General features: G+C 37.3%; 1 protein-coding gene across 1 annotated transcript in view; it reads left to right on the forward strand.

Annotated features, from left to right (window-relative positions):
- Positions 1-15,431, forward strand: part of CUL2 (cullin 2) — a 32,146-nt gene extending 16,715 nt beyond the window's left edge. Inside the window, exons 10-21 of the mRNA XM_054171352.1 lie at positions 759-883; positions 2,416-2,523; positions 3,215-3,274; positions 3,674-3,802; positions 3,899-3,985; positions 4,600-4,752; positions 5,136-5,213; positions 6,673-6,739; positions 7,395-7,597; positions 10,054-10,155; positions 11,217-11,333; positions 15,007-15,431. Of these exons, the coding sequence (XP_054027327.1) occupies positions 759-883; positions 2,416-2,523; positions 3,215-3,274; positions 3,674-3,802; positions 3,899-3,985; positions 4,600-4,752; positions 5,136-5,213; positions 6,673-6,739; positions 7,395-7,597; positions 10,054-10,155; positions 11,217-11,333; positions 15,007-15,138 (1,361 nt within the window). The 3' untranslated portion in view covers positions 15,139-15,431. The remainder of the gene's footprint in view (positions 1-758; positions 884-2,415; positions 2,524-3,214; positions 3,275-3,673; positions 3,803-3,898; positions 3,986-4,599; positions 4,753-5,135; positions 5,214-6,672; positions 6,740-7,394; positions 7,598-10,053; positions 10,156-11,216; positions 11,334-15,006) is intronic.
- Positions 15,432-16,133: the final 702 nt, after the last annotated feature.

Genomic DNA, 16,133 nt, shown 5'->3' on the forward strand with positions numbered 1-16,133 from the left:
AAAAGATTTGGCTTCCTGACAACTACCTGCCTCTTTATCCATGCGACAACTCTTGCAAGAATGCTTATTTTCACATGGAAGATGGGATCTATTATGTGAAACAAATTACTTTTCACAGTCAAACTTAAAATTGTACCTAATAATAGTGTTCAGTTTGCATATTTTATCAGAGCTTGGCTATCTTTTTTGTGGGGGTGAAAAATACCAAACCCAAACAAAACCAACAAACAACCCACCCCCACCCCCCCCAAAAAAAACCCCACCAATTCTCACAATCCTAAAAAAAACCCTCCTACTACTTAAAAACATTTTTAAAAAGCAGTTGCTTGTTTACAGCTTTTCAAACCTGAGAACATTTTCAAGCCATTACTAGAAGAAAAGAAATAGTCAAGAAGATACTCTAAACTGATTTTAATCAGCTGCTGCTAAGGGAGACTCAGGGACACCAAGGATTAAAATAAACTGACAAAGTGTTTTTCCATACTATCCCATCTCTTCTCTTGGAGTCCTTCCTAAATAAGGAAGAGTGAGGTAGTCCCAATGGCAGTACTTAATAAGTACTGGTTTTAGCCCTACTCCTCTCTGTTGTTTTTTTTTTCGGTCAGTGACCCAGTGTATGTTGTTTTGTGGTTTTTTTCCAAAACTATTGGTTGGTCTCGTTTTAGTCTTTCAAAAGTTGTGTGAAATTCTGATCTTCTCTTAAGTGTTGATTTTTAGTCTTTCTAAGCATATTCTATAAAAATCTATCTCTGTTGCAGACATGGCAAATATGTATACTCTACTCCGTGCTGTGTCAAATGGTTTACCTCATATGATTCAGGAACTACAAACCCATATCCATGATGAGGGCCTTAGAGCAACCAGCAATCTTTCTCAGGAAAATGTGAGTTTCCTCAGGCAGCTGAAATGACCTATTGATTAACATTCCTGATGAGCTGTTTACCTTTTTTCTTTTTACTCTTCTCTGGTTGTGTTTGCTCATTTTATTATTTTGTTTATAGGAGATTGGTCTAGAATGTTACGGATAAATTCTAACTTCTAATCAGCACACTTAGCTGTGCAGCACATCCCTGTCCTGAAAGTTAATTGTTGTGATCTAACCAGAAACAAATACAGCTAGCTATTTCTCATTGTTTGTTTAATGCTGCTCTGGCAAGTAGAGCCTTTTGTTCTCTGTATGTATTTTACTCCTGAATTTCTCTAAGTCAGTGACATTTGTTGTTCTGGTACGTTAGGAACCAGTGATTGCGTTTAGTTTAATTATGTTATTTGTAAAGACTTGGCATCATGTCCTGATTTCAGTGTGGTGTTTTTCACTAGTAGCTATGTAGTCTCATATTTTCGTGTAATTTCAGCAAATACTGTAGCTTAATTATTTTAAAATGTGTTAAACTCTTTTCAGTTCATACCTATTTAAATTACTCAATTCCATTTCTGTTCCTCTAGTACTGATGTTCAGAAGCAAACGAAGAAGCTTCTCTTTGGCGTTATATTTGTACATGTGTACATCCTCCTGTTTAGATCTGTGCTCATGTCAGGAGGGTGACTTCAGCCATGCAGTGTTCTGTCTGTAATAATACACAGATGCAAACTGTTGTAAATGCACTCTTTTATTTTGCACAGGAGTGCTTGTTCTTCTCTAACTCCGCTGTGCATACTGAAAATGGGCTAAGTCTTCAGTAGTATAGTTTGCTTTCAAATTATCTGTGAGTTTATTGAGCGTATTCTTTCAAACTAAGAGTATCTATGCAGAGAAATGAATGCAGACCTGTAAGAGCAATGAAAATTCACCACCTTACATAGATCAATCCAAAATGTGAAACATTTGCTCCGCTATGTGAATTAAGTACTTTGTCATCAAAACAAGAAAGTGCACTTGGGGAGCCATGTGATGCAGTTAGTGTATGGCACACTGTTGCATTGCTGCCTGTGAGCTTGTCTGTGTAGGGACTTCTTTAATTGCTCTGAGCCATATAATGCTGAAATGAGTGCAGCACCGACCGGTAACTGCTGTGCAACAGAAATCAGTGTGTAGGGAAAGCAGCAGTTTGTTTCAGTAGGTTTTTGGCTTGATTGCTCTATTTACGTGTTAGTTTCAATGATTTTTGAGGGTTAATAAAGAATTTTAGGGTATAATGTACAAGATTAGACAACATGAGATCAGTATAGACTCACATCTGTGTTGGATGGCAAGACTGTAAATGTAGCCATAGACTTTTTGTTTCCGAAACATGTTCAAGCACAGTATCATAAGAGTACAACAGTGAAAAATTAATCTTTTCAAAGATTTAATCACTATTAACTTTCAGCAGGAAGCATGATTAGGAAAATATGTACAGCTAATATAGATATATTTGTGTGTAGATAATGCTGCTTTTCTCATTAACTTCCTTTCTGTTTTATCCACCTTTTTAGATGCCAACTCAGTTCGTGGAGTCAGTTTTGGAAGTACATAGTAAATTTGTTCAACTCATCAACACTGTTTTAAATGGTGACCAACACTTTATGAGTGCCCTTGATAAGGTGACTGACTTAAGTAAAAATAGTTTTAACCTGCCATTTTCCCCTTCCTTTTTCAACATATTCAGGTTTCCTGCAGCTACCATGGTTTTTTTGTACAGCACTGCTTCAAATTTCCACTTGGAACAATATTTTTTCTCGTCTTTTGTCAATCGGATAATCTAACAACCAAGAATATTTTTTCTACTGCTGTGAGCACATAAATGTGTGTTTTTTCAGGTCAAGACACACACTGTTGATGCAAGTTGCTGTTGATATGCTGCTGCTCGAATCTGCTTTATCTGCAGTTGTTTCAGTTTCTTTCTATTCCTTTGGGCCACGCATATTATCATAAACCAAAGTCTTTATACTTTAACATTGAAGTTTCTAATCAGAACTTATATTGCCCTCCTGCTTTCTGCAATTAACTTCAGTTCTTCTACTCTTCCTGCTTTTACTTAAATCTCAACTTAAAAACGTTGAATTTCTTTAAAGAGTTTTGAAGCACCTCTTGAGCATTGTGAAGCATTTGAAGCACACAGACTCTCACAGAACAGTAATTCAGACCCTTTTATTCATAGTTTTCTTTTTTGACCCCTTTTTTATGTAGTTCAGATTTATATGGTTTTGGATGGTCTTTTGCCCTGATGATTTCATTAAAGGAAAAGCTTTAACTCATTTAGATTTTTAATTTTTGTTCTATGTTCCTATGTAGGCTTTGACATCAGTAGTTAACTATAGGGAGCCCAAGTCGATCTGCAAAGCACCTGAGTTGGTAAGTGGTACCTATCATTGTACAAAGTAGTAATACTCATTATAACTGTCTGAAGAGCTGCACAGGGTCCAGCACACAAACCCCCATTTCTCACACTGAGTGAGCCTCAGGTGTGTATTTCAGTAGCAATAAGTGACTTCACCTGCACCCACATTTTAAAGTGTGCAAAATTGGTGCAGTTTTCATTTTTTCCCATAGCATTTTTATTTTCTGTGGCTGTAGTGTGTATAGTTTACCTATGAATGCAACCCTTGTAATAGAACACAAGACTGTAGGCTGTGATGTATTTCATGCTTGAACTTCTCTGTTAGAAATTTTGAGCACCTTGGCATACATTTGTTCTCAAGCTTGACAAGTAGGTTTGGGTTTGTTTGTTTTTTCTCTTTTTTTAAATTTGAGCTGGCCAAGTACTGTGACAACTTGTTGAAGAAATCAGCAAAAGGAATGACAGAGAATGAAGTAGAAGACAAACTTACAAGTTTCATCACTGTTTTCAAATACATTGATGACAAAGACGTATTCCAAAAGGTAACTTCTGCTGTTCAGTGAATGGTCAAATGTTAACATTTAAAGTGGTTATTCTCTTTTTAAATCCTCATATCTGATTTTTCTTTTTTAATGCAGTTCTATGCCAGAATGTTGGCAAAAAGATTAATTCATGGTTTGTCTATGTCTATGGATTCTGAAGAAGCCATGATTAATAAACTAAAGGTAATATAATATTCTTTTAATGCAGAGTAAACAAAAGTAGGAGTATGTAATGTTGAGAGGGAGCAGCAGAGGGTGCCAGAGATAATTCAGCAGTCAGATTATTTTTTTTCCTAATGTCTAATTTTCTAATTTCTTTTAATGAAAACAAAAGTAGGAGTATGTAATGTTGAGAGGGAGCAGCAGAGGGTGCCAGAGATAATTCAGCAGTCAGTAGATTGTCTAATGTTTAATTTTCTAAGTTCTTGATAGTCTGTGACAGTTACATGGCCAAGTGTCATCTAGGCATTTGATATGTTAATGATGTTTTGGGTAGTTTTATTCAATATGTTCAAATAATAAATAATTTCAAAGGGTACCAAGGGCTTTCATAAGTTAGGTCTGTCTTGTCATTTTATGAAAGGGCACCACTCATAGAAATCAAGGTCTCGAAACTGAAACTAAGATAAATCTGATTATTATTTTTTATAATGCTTGTTTTCTGTTGTAGCTACTGTTGTCTGTAAATATTATCACACCACTTCTGCTGCCTAGATTTTCACATAGTAATGAATGTGCCTAGTTCTTGTAGCTAGTACTCTTTTCACTGTGAAACCTCTTAAAATGTTCCTTTGCAGCAAGCCTGTGGTTATGAATTTACCAGCAAGCTCCATCGAATGTACACAGACATGAGTGTTAGTGCTGATCTCAACAATAAATTCAACAACTTTATCAAAAACCAGGACACAATTATAGATCTGGGAATTAGTTTTCAGATATATGTTCTACAGGTACTAATGTATGTTTATTACTATTGAGTTATTTATACTTTATTTTTGTTTTGCTAACTATACTCTCACTATGAATGCTTCTCATGGAAATTGACACTTTGTGGTCATTGCAGCATTATTATTAATTATATTATTATTTTCCTAGTGGTTCTTTTTAAAATGAACTCACTAACACACTAAACAGGGGTGATGTAAAATGCCTTGTGTTCTTGTCTTGAATTACTATCTTGGTGGGGAATGCATAATGAGCAGTAAAATATCTGGTCTACGTTGAATGTCTTACGGTGTAATACACACTGCAGATCTGCTTAATGATTTTATTAGTTCTTAATTGATATGTCATATGAAAACATTAATGCTTTTTCTTTTTCCCACACTCTTAGGCTGGTGCTTGGCCTCTAACTCAGGCTCCTTCTTCTACATTTGCAATTCCTCAGGAACTGGAAAAAAGTGTACAGATGGTAGGTTAGTAGGAGGCTTCTTGTAAAGATGTAGAAAATGTAAAAGAACTACAAATAAAAAAGGTCATCACTCCAACAGAGAAAAATCTGGGCTGGTTTGTTCTGTTCATAATTGTAGCTGTCTTGTTTCCAGTCACAGAAATACTGAATTTATGTGTTTGCATAATTCTGTTTTTCATGTCTCTCTTCTCATCATGATTGATGAGAAAGATACTAATAAATACAATCAAACGAACTGGGCTGATTGGATATAAGGAGATTGTGTTTCTATGTCTGAACAGATTTGAGGGCAGATGAAAATGCAGATGCAGGTTTCTTGTCCTTTATTTCATAGGGCAAAAGATAGGATGTTTCAAAATAAAGCTTAGAATCACAAAATTATGGAATCCTTTAGGTTGGAAGGAATCTTTTAAAGGCAATCTAGTCTCCATCCCCTGCAGTGAGCCCAGACATCTGTAACTGTCAAGCTCACTCAGATCCCCATCTAAACTGGTATTTCCAGGCATGGGACTTCTACCATCTCTCAGGGCAACATCTTCTGGTATGAAGCGTAATGCAAACTTCTTTAAAGCTAATGTTAAGAATTCTCAAAGCAGTAAAGGTTTTACTCTGGCCACATGTTCTCCTTTTATGTGATTATTTCTGCTTTGTAGAGGTGGAATTTTTTATTATATTCTTGTGCTTTAAATGCTACCCATCAACCTTTGTGTTAGAATACAGACTCTGTGCTTCTTTGTGCAAATGGGGTTTGGACAGGATGGGTTTTGTCAATGTAAATTCAAGGATCTGTAATCACTTCTTGATTCTGAGATGTTTGTGAGTTGTGTCTACGTGGAAACCCAAATTGAAAGGTGGCAAAAAGCTGTGTCCACTTTCAAGCTTGTTCTTTTGGAATTCCCCCTAAAAAATACTTTCAGGAATGTAAGCTGAGATGTCATTAAATAGCTGACTGTGGAAAATAAGCCTTTACCAGAAGTTTTTGGGTTTCTGAAGGAAATTAAGAAAGGTGAATGGATTTTCAGACTTGATTTTAAATAGGCTAATCACAGCCATGGAATAGACAACGTGAAAAAAATGCGCTTGTTTTTCTATATAATTGGGAGGAACAGAATAACAAAACCTGACAAGATTCATTGCTGAAGCCTTCTAGAGATTCTAAGTTCAGTACAGTTGATACTTTGCAACACTACAGTGGTTTGTGCTTTGAGAGTAGGAATGCATCAACAGTCTTTTATGATTTAGTCATCAAGTGATTTGTTAATGTTCAGATAGTTCAGTAAATGACTGATGTTCAATCATTGCCCATCTTCTAAAGGAAAATGATGTCATGAATTGATCTGCAGTGTTTGCATCCTAGTTGGTGAATATAAAATCAGAACATCTTTGTAGTGGTGGTGTGATAATAAACTATTGTCAGTAGTTATATCTGTGACTAATTGAAGTTCATTTTGTTTTGCAGTTTGAATTATTTTACAGTCAGCATTTTAGTGGAAGGAAGCTTACTTGGTTACATTATCTTTGTACAGGTAAAAAATGAATGCTCTGCTAAACTCATACTCTATACACTGACAATTGCTTGTTAAAAGCCCTTCTCAAATGACAACAGACTTTGGAGTTGGGACGTTGTTGCATATAAAGTCAATTGACTTATTTTGCTTAGGAATTAATTTAATATTTACTACCTAGTATTGACAAAAACTTTTTGTGCACTTACCCATGTTATCTGTGATGTATAGCTCTTGTTTTACTTGGAGTTCATACATTTTTGTGCTCCAAAATGGCACCACAGAACTGCTGATTTAATAACAATTGCCCTGGGATTATTAATTGACGTTTATGCCTTGCAAGGCATGGAATCTATTTGCAAATTCCCTTTTTTATTCCTGTAAATTATATGGCATTATTCAAATTCAACACTGTAGTTTCCTTTTTTTATTGAAGATCATAATCGTTCTGGTACTCATAGTTTGATGATCGGGGTGGGGGTGGGGGTGTTGCAGACCACATTCTGTATGTGTAAATTCACATTCACAGCAGTTTTCACTTTCCCATTCCAAGCCTTAAATGCAGTTAGGTATGAACTGAATGTCTGGAAGTGTACCAGGAGCTCTGGTGGTTAGGGTTCAGATGAGTTTTCAGCACATTCCGTGAGCTTATAAAATAACACTTGTATCATTACAGGTGAAGTCAAAATGAATTACCTGTGCAAACCTTATGTAGCCATGGTCACAACATACCAAATGGCAGTGTTGCTTGCCTTCAACAACAGTGAAACTGTCAGTTACAAGGAGCTTCAGGATAGCACACAAATGAATGAGAAGGAACTGACAAAAACCATCAAATCCTTACTTGATGTCAAAATGATCAACCATGACTCAGACAAGGTATGCACTAAGGATATTAAACTTCCATGTTTTCAGTTTTGTGATCCTAGTGTTTATTGAGGGTGGGTTTTTTTAATATGATAGGATCCCTTGTTTCTGCTTTTTGTTTGAGTAGTATTATTGACTCTTGTAAACAACCAAAGTCTGTGTTTATGAGGAAAGAGACAGGAGGCTGTACATTACCTGTGCCATGTAGGCTCTCTGTGCTAGGCTTAACAGCTAACACTGCTAGGACAGTTTGTTTCTGTTGCATTTCAGCCATATGGCTTTGGACTCGCTGCTCTTGGGGGACAATTCTTTTCAAGTACACCACTTTCAAAATACTACTGAATGATGGGAAGGAGTCTGAATAGTAAACCAAAGACTCTTCTAGTGATCCTAAAAAAAAAATAAATTACGTTGCCAACAGATTACAGGAAGAGCAAGGAGAAGGAAAGAGCAGTGAGGGCTTGTGTGAGAGGGGTTTTGCTGCCATTTGCCAAACTCTATCATTCCATGAGGTTCATGGAATTCCAGTAATGGCTGAGCTTTGTGGTTAAAGCAATGGTTGTTACAGATTGTTTCTGACTTCCTTGTGCTTCTGAACAACCTGTGTGAAACAAGTTACCCTTTTTCCCATACAGTAAAGGGCGCAGATGTCTGTTAGGTATTAAACACCACAGAAGTGCCTGTGCATACCATAAAAGCATTAGCATGTACTTGCAGATAGCCCCTTATTTAGACAGTTTCAGGCAGAAGAATTGGAGATAAAGCTGCTAACTTGGCTTTTGGGAAGAAATCCAAAGCTGCTCTGATAGCTGCTTTTTTTTGTTAATCAGGAAGATGTTAGGAAATGGAAAGTGAGATAACAAGGAAGATATGGTGCTTGCAGTGCTTCCAATATCTGAGCTGAGGTTGGAACAGTGGCTGGGAAATACGTCTGTTAAATCATAGGTGAAATAAAACATTGGGAGCCATAACAGAAACTATTTTTCATAATCTTAGGCAGTTGGCCATTATTTAATACCTTTGTCTGTTGTATAAGGTTTGCCCAATTTCTTTAAGCGTGTGTCATGTGAAATGTTACAGCTTTCCAACCCTTTCACCTTTTAATGTTTATCACTTTGTTTTCTGGTTCTTTAATTTCCAGACTATTGTATTCAAACATCTCTGCTAATTCTGTTTTCTTTGCACTCCATCCATTGTGAAAGCAGATCTGTAGACACTCTTATCAACTTACTTACTGAATAAGACATTGAACTTTAGTGGCTTAAACAGTGAAATTAAATACCCTGACTTCTTTACCTGTATCTGAGCTACACATTAAAATGCAGGGTATTCAGTGTGGTAGTTTGCTTTTGCTTGTTCTATTTTTTAAAGACAGAAAGTAGAAGAACAAAACAAAGGAATAAAAACCAAAAGAAAAACTTCTTGCAAAATCTTTACTGGTTCATTAGAATCAGTTTTTGAGTTCATGGACAACAAACCGTTTGTACTTAGCCATGTAAGCAGAATAATGATAGATTTTAATGTTAGCTTCTATTTTTAAAAGCTATTGATCTTTGCCCTTTCATGTTACATTTTATTATATTATGCCTGGGGATTAAAAGGAGTTATAATAAAGAATATTTGTTGCAGAATAAAATTAGAGTGAATTTTGTTTTGAGTATGTATTTAGATTAAGTATTGACTCTTTCTACTTAAGTATTTGTACTTGAGACTATCATGGTTTGGCAACATCTAAGAAGCCAAATAACTGTTTTGCTGGAAACTGGTAATATTTTTACATACTCTTGCCTGCAAACTGCAAAGATCAGTCAGGTCACCTTGTTAGTTGAATGTAAAAGGGTTTGGATCACAGGGAATAGTTACTGTTTATGGAAGTGGGCTTTTACTTGTGGAAAAGAATGGAGATTGACAGGAAAAAAAATACACAGATGGATGTGGAACTGTAGAAGTTGTGGTTTGTCAACTGTTTCTGCTTGAGCACAAAATACTTCTGATGTTTTTCCCTAAATTATAGAAGACAACATCAGTGATCACAGGATGTTAGGGGCTGGAAGGGACCTCTGGAGATCATTGGGTCCAACCCTCCTGCCAGAGCAGGACCATAATAGCTGTGAAAACAACAGCTCTTCCCTGAGGTTCTGCTGTAAATGCAAATCTTACTTTCTTTGCAAGGAGAGAGTGAATATAAATGGAGAGTGCTTGCAACTATAAGCTGTCCAAGTACTAAAACAGAAATTGCTTTAGTCACACTAAATTGATAAGAGAAGTCATGTATACCAGAGTTCTTTTAGTGTTTTCTGAAGCAGGCTTGGTTTCTAGGTTAGACAAGCTGTAGCTTAATATTTTTTTTTCACATTTCCAACTAATTGTTTGTGTGTATGCAAGCCCCTAACTATGTTTTTTCCAAGTAAATTGTTGCTGTCTTCTGGTCCTGTTTCTGATTGTTGTAAAAAGACTCTTTATTGCAGGAAGACATAGAGGCAGAGTCCACGTTCTCATTAAATATGAGCTTCAGCAGTAAACGAACAAAATTCAAAATTACTACATCCATGCAGAAGGACACACCACAGGCAAGTATTTTTTTTTTTATTTCTATCCTCAACAGCCTCAGAAAGTGTATTTTTCTAGCACTGAATATATTGTAGTAGTTTGGTGTAAGCAGATGTAAGAGACCCTGTGTTAAGACATCATTGCAAAGACATTGTTTAATGCTTAAGCACAGCAAATTTTGCTTTTACTTATAATTTAGGCAGGAGAAGATGGAATAGAGTCAGAGAATTATAGAATGGTTTAGTCTGGGAGGGACCTCAGAGATTATCTGCTCCAACCATGGGCAGGGATGCCTCTCAGCTGACGCCCATGGAGGAGACAGCCACAGCCACTCTGGGCAACATATTCCAGAGCCTCACTTCCTCCTAAGATCCAGTCTAACCCTACTCTCCCTCATCTTGAAACCATTCCCTCTTGTCCTGTCTCTGGAAACCTTTAGGAAAAGTCCCTCTCCAGCCTTCCTGTAGGATCCCTTTGGGTATTGGGAGGGAGCTCTAACGTCCTCCTGCAGTCTTGTCTTGGCTGAACAACCCCAGTCATTCTATCCTCATAACAGAGATGTTCCAGCCCTTGGATCATCTTTGAGGCCTCCTCTCCAACAGCTCTGTAGGAAGTAGAAGATAGACAGGCTTATTCTTCTTGTCCCAAGTAGGATGGCTTGGCTTATCTAAGGACATTTTTTGTTGATGTTCATAAAATCCACTTACTCCAGGAGCAGCAGAACCAATCAACTCTATTCTCCTATGGTTTTGTGTCTCCCTTGCCAGCTGAAATTAAGTCCAGTGTAGATAACCTCCATTTCTTATCTTTATCTCCTAAAAGAAAGGATTGTGTACAAGAGAAGTGTAGATATGTTGTGTTACCCATTCCAGGAAATTCTGCCTGCCTTTTTCCCTAGCAAAAACACTGGTTTGGATGTCTCTTGTATCCTCCTGCTGCCTTCCAGGAGTCCTGATGTTCTTGATGGATGGAAGTGCGTGGAAACGAACATCAAGATTTTTTTTATTAATCAGGGTACTTTTATGAAGTGTGTGTTGGTCTTACCTATATTTTGAACATTGCTGCTGTTCCTGTGTTGCAGGAGATGGAACAGACCAGAAGTGCTGTAGATGAAGACAGAAAAATGTATCTTCAAGCTGCTATAGTCCGTATCATGAAAGCACGTAAAGTGTTACGGCATAATGCTCTTATTCAGGAGGTAAGAGAAAATCCTGCTCTTAAGCATGATTATACTCAAGTCTTTGGTCACTTGGTTTCCTGTTACTCAAATCATCCATGCAATTATGACGAAATCCCATAAGAATTTACAAATAACACTAGAAAATGGTAGGGAAGACCCGTTACATCTTTGAAAATACTGTTTTTCATGCTCTAAAATTCTTAGTTTTCAAAGTGTATTCTGTAAGGGACCAGTGTGTAGGGGTGAAATAGATTGGAAACAAAAAATGCTTTTCAGTTGCTTCTATGTTTAACTCAGGGAGCACTCTCTAATGTGGATCTGCTGCGTTTTGCTCTTGTAGAACACATCAGGAGAATTTTCATGCCTTACAAGAAAGGTGGATATTTTGGTGGTTACTCAGAAGTTAAGTGGAGAGTAAAGTTGGTGCACCATTTATTTATCATCACATCTGCCTGTATTAGGTTTTTATCTTAGCTTTGAACTAAATTTATTACACTCTTGGAAGTAATAATTTCTCATTTAGTTCTCAGTTTTGAACACTACTTATATCATAGATGGATGAGAGTATTTAGAACTGAAGGCCAGGTTTCTAAATAATTGATAGCTATGCTTAGCATAGCACGAGGAACCTAATGTATCCTTAAATGAGCAGTTATGAAATCTCAAGCAGTGAGGTGAAGCTCTACAAAAATCCACTAGAGTTAATTTTTCCTTCTTTTTTGCACTTTGAATTGACTTGAGCCAATCTCCATGCTGCCTCACAAACTATTTCTGGGAACTGAGCTCTAATCTTTCAGATGTTAGGTGGCTTCTCTACTGTCTGTGACACACACGTACACTGAGGTACTTCAGAAATGATTACTGGATTTTAGAGCAAATTGTGCAGAGCCATAATTTTTGTACAGTTAATGCTTAAACACAAAGATGAAAAATCTCATATTAAGTGGAAATTTTACCTAGTTATGTCTGTATTGAGCTCAGTAACTTACTACATGACTAAGGCCAGATTGCCCGGTGGTTCTGAGTTGGACAGTTGGACATGCTCAGCTTTCTCACTAGACTGACCTTTATTAATAAATTAATAAGCATTACTTCTATTAAATTTTTGTAGTATGCTTAACTAACTTCTTGGCAGTTCAGCTTCCTTGTTTTCCCCTGTTAATCTTGTTGCAAGATTTGATTCACTGTCAAGAATCTTTTTATTGCTGAAAGCATTAATTTCTTCTATTGTTATTAATTATAGTGACGTTGTTCCTGATAATCGAGTGTCTCAATCCATCCCTCCCGTTTGTATAGTTTTGATACAACAAAACCAACAAAGGTTTTACCAATACAACATTCTGTCCTTTGTTCTCCCTGTCTTAAGTAAATGCATAAAGTATGCTGGATGTTAGGAAGAAGTTCTTCCCAGAAAGAGAGATTGGCCATTGGAATGTGCTGCCCAGGGAGGTGGTGGAGTGACCATCACTGGAGGTGTTTAGGAAGAGACTGGATGGGGCGCTTGGTGCCGTGGTTTAGTTGATTAGATGGTGTTGGGTGATAGGTTGGACTCAATGATCTCAAAGGTCTCTTCCAACCTGGTTAATTCTATTAAAAAAAAAAAATCACTTGGAGTGTAGGACTGAAGTTAGGACAAATCTGAGCAGATTAGCTTGTTAGCACCAAGTTTCTTCTCATGTGTGCTGCTGTGGAATGTACCAGACCCTTGGCTGCTAGCCCAACAAAACTCGCTCTTGAGAGCTTTTTGTTTGTTTTGCTGGGTGAGTTCTACCTGGTGAGTTCAGCTGCCTCACAGAGGGCTGCAGCAAGCTCTAGAGTTGGGAAAAAGCCAGCCTTGAAAAGCTGTAAAGTAAACAGGAAGTCCAGGTGAAATAAACCCACTTTCTTCACAGAACAACTGAGGAGCTATGGGCAAGATACACTGTGGCACTTGAGTAGTGAGATCTTTCATTTGAGAAGTTTTCCATCTCTTCTCTACAAGAGAATGGGCAAAGCTGAGAGCTGTTAAGAGACAGGGAAAGTTTTGCCTTGCAGTGGCAGTTTCTTCTGCCTATTTTTTTTACAATGGACAATATTTTACTGTGTATATTACAAAGTTCCAGCATAGCCAGATGGAGCTCAACAAATTGTAGGTTCATCTTCAGTGACTGGGGAAGGAGAGGTTGATCCTCATTATCTCAAATTGTATAGAAAAGGAGGTCAGTCACCTGCTGAGCAGATTGAGTACCTTTCAGGACCAGATAAACTTCACTACATGGGCTGAAACTTAGGTCAATCACAACAAATCCAGCTCACATCTCACATCCTGGCAGCTGCAACAGCAATGAAGTAATGTAACTTTACTAAGTGTTTACTACTGGAGCTGTGTTATTTGTGATGGGGAGTGACAGCTAGGGCTGTCCTGAAAAGGAAATGTTTTTTTTTGGTAGTGAATTTGATTGCCCAGTGCAGTAGAATCTTTGAGGATAAGTTGCATTTATAATCTATTTAAACTGTGCTGTTCAAGAATGAATAAATAAGGTCATGTTATAATATCAGACAGATTTTTTGGTAGTTTGCTCGGTATCTGCTTACATGTCTTCTAAACACAACTTCTTAATGCTGCAAAGAAACAGGTTTCACAAATGAAAATAGAAATGCCTTCTCTTATCTTTTTATCATACCAAAAGTGATGATGGGAAGAAAATTGGGTTTAGCTTTAGCAGTTAATTCTGAAAAATACAATCAAGTGAAATTTAACTATTCAAAATGGAATAAACTAAGATTAACACATTCTTCAAGCATTTAATTTCCAAATAAGTCTACTGTAATTCAGAATTTGTGAGTCCATGAATGAAATATTCCAGAACAATGGAAGTACATAAACAGAAGTAAAAGGACCCCAGTCTAGGAAGAGAAGTCAGTTAGCAAAGTGAGCAAGGAAAGGCACTTTGCTTGAACTGTGATAACAGTGAAGAAAGGTGTTAATTTTAGATTAATTTTTAACTTGAATATTTATTTTTATTTGTACTGTGATAAATAAAATGAGCAGGACTGAAAAAGAGGCAGGCAAACAAACTGCCTGCTCAGCTCATTGGTTCTAAGTGTCCTGCAGCTAAGGTATAGAGATGCTTTTGTTGATAGTTATAAATCATAGTCATAGAATGGTTTGGGTTGGCAGGGACCTCCAAAGGTCATCTAGTCCAACGACCCTGCAGTCAGCAGGGACATGCTCCACTAGATCAGGTTGCTCAGAGCCTTGTCAAACCTGACCTTGAATATCTATAGGGATGGGGTCTCATCTACCTCTCTGGGCAACCTGTTCCAGTGTTCCGTGACCTTCACGGTGCAGAACTTGTTCCTAACATCCAATCTAAATCTTCTCTAATTTCAAACCATTGCCCCTTGTCCTATCACTGCAGGCCTTTGGAACAGTCTCTCTGTAGCCTTCTTGTAGTCCCCTTCAGGTACTGACAGGCTGCTATTAGGTCTCCCTGGAGCCTTCTTTTCTCCAGGCTGAACAACCCCAGCTGCCTCAGCCTGTCCTCACAGCAGGGGTGTCCCATCCTCCTGATCTGATGAACTATTCCAGGTTTATTTAATCATGCCTTTAAAAGAAAAATGCACCCAATTTCCCTTAAAGCCCTCAGCAAATATTTCTATAGCATTTCTAACTTGTAAAACTAACAGAAGCCCTCTCTCTCTTTTGCAGGTAATTAGCCAATCAAGAGCTAGGTTTAACCCAAGTATCAGCATGATTAAGAAGTGTATTGAAGTTCTGATAGACAAACAGTACATAGAGCGAAGCCAGGCCTCTGCAGACGAGTACAGTTATGTAGCATGATGTTGCTGTCCTGCAGGTATGATTGTAAGGAGATCATTGCTGTCACTGTTTGGTGTGTTCCTGTGGGAAGAGGCAGGCCTGTGCCTCCATAATTGGTCACTTGGCAGCCCCTGTTTTTCTGCTGTTTACAACATCACCAGTGCCATGTCATGAGCGTCAATGAAAATGCCTATAGATATTTCAAGCTCATGTCATTATGACATTTCTTAAAACTTTACTAAAAGAATGAGTGAAGTATTGCTGAAATGTGGATAATTGGTTGGGTACCATGCTTTTTTTTTTTTTTTTTTTGCCCCCCCCCCCCCTTCCCATCCCTCTCCCCTTTCACGTTTGCAGTTGATGTTTTTTAATGTATCTTAAGACAAAGTAAAAAAAAAAAGCAAAAAAAAAAAAGCTTAAAAAAAAAAAAAAGGAAAAAAAAAAATCCACACACACAAAAACCAACCCCCTCCCCTAAATATTGTAATATGACAGATAACCTAATAATTGTATCTACATTAAAATGTTAAAAAAAAGAAAAAAAGGAGGAAAAAAAAAAAAAAAAAGGAAAGAACATGATACTGCTGCTTGTCAAATAAAAAAAAAAATAAAGTTATATAATGTGTCTGGAATGATTGTAGAGATGGATAGAGCATCAATGATGTCTGTAAATAGCATTCAGACCTGGGAGAGTCACAATAAAGTTGACGTGGTTTGGGTTTTTGGAGAACCTCGGAAGTAGATCTGATGTAAGAAGTAATTTATGTGAAACTGGATCCCAGGTATGGTATGTTTGATGTGATTATGAAAAAAAACAACCCAGCAAGGTATTTCTGGTGAAGTGCACATCTTGTTTTCTTGAGATTAGGTTAGTTTCCATTCTTAGTGCCTGAAGGCCTATTCCGTGTCTGTTCATCTCACACTGTAGGAATATGTTAACGAGAAACAATAAACAGATGTTTGAGGGGATTTATGTGGTGCAGGTCACAGAGTTAGGAATGGTTATCAAAGGTAGA

Source organism: Dryobates pubescens, chromosome 21 (assembly GCF_014839835.1).
Source record: "Dryobates pubescens isolate bDryPub1 chromosome 21, bDryPub1.pri, whole genome shotgun sequence".
NCBI classification, from domain to species: Eukaryota; Metazoa; Chordata; class Aves; order Piciformes; family Picidae; genus Dryobates; species Dryobates pubescens.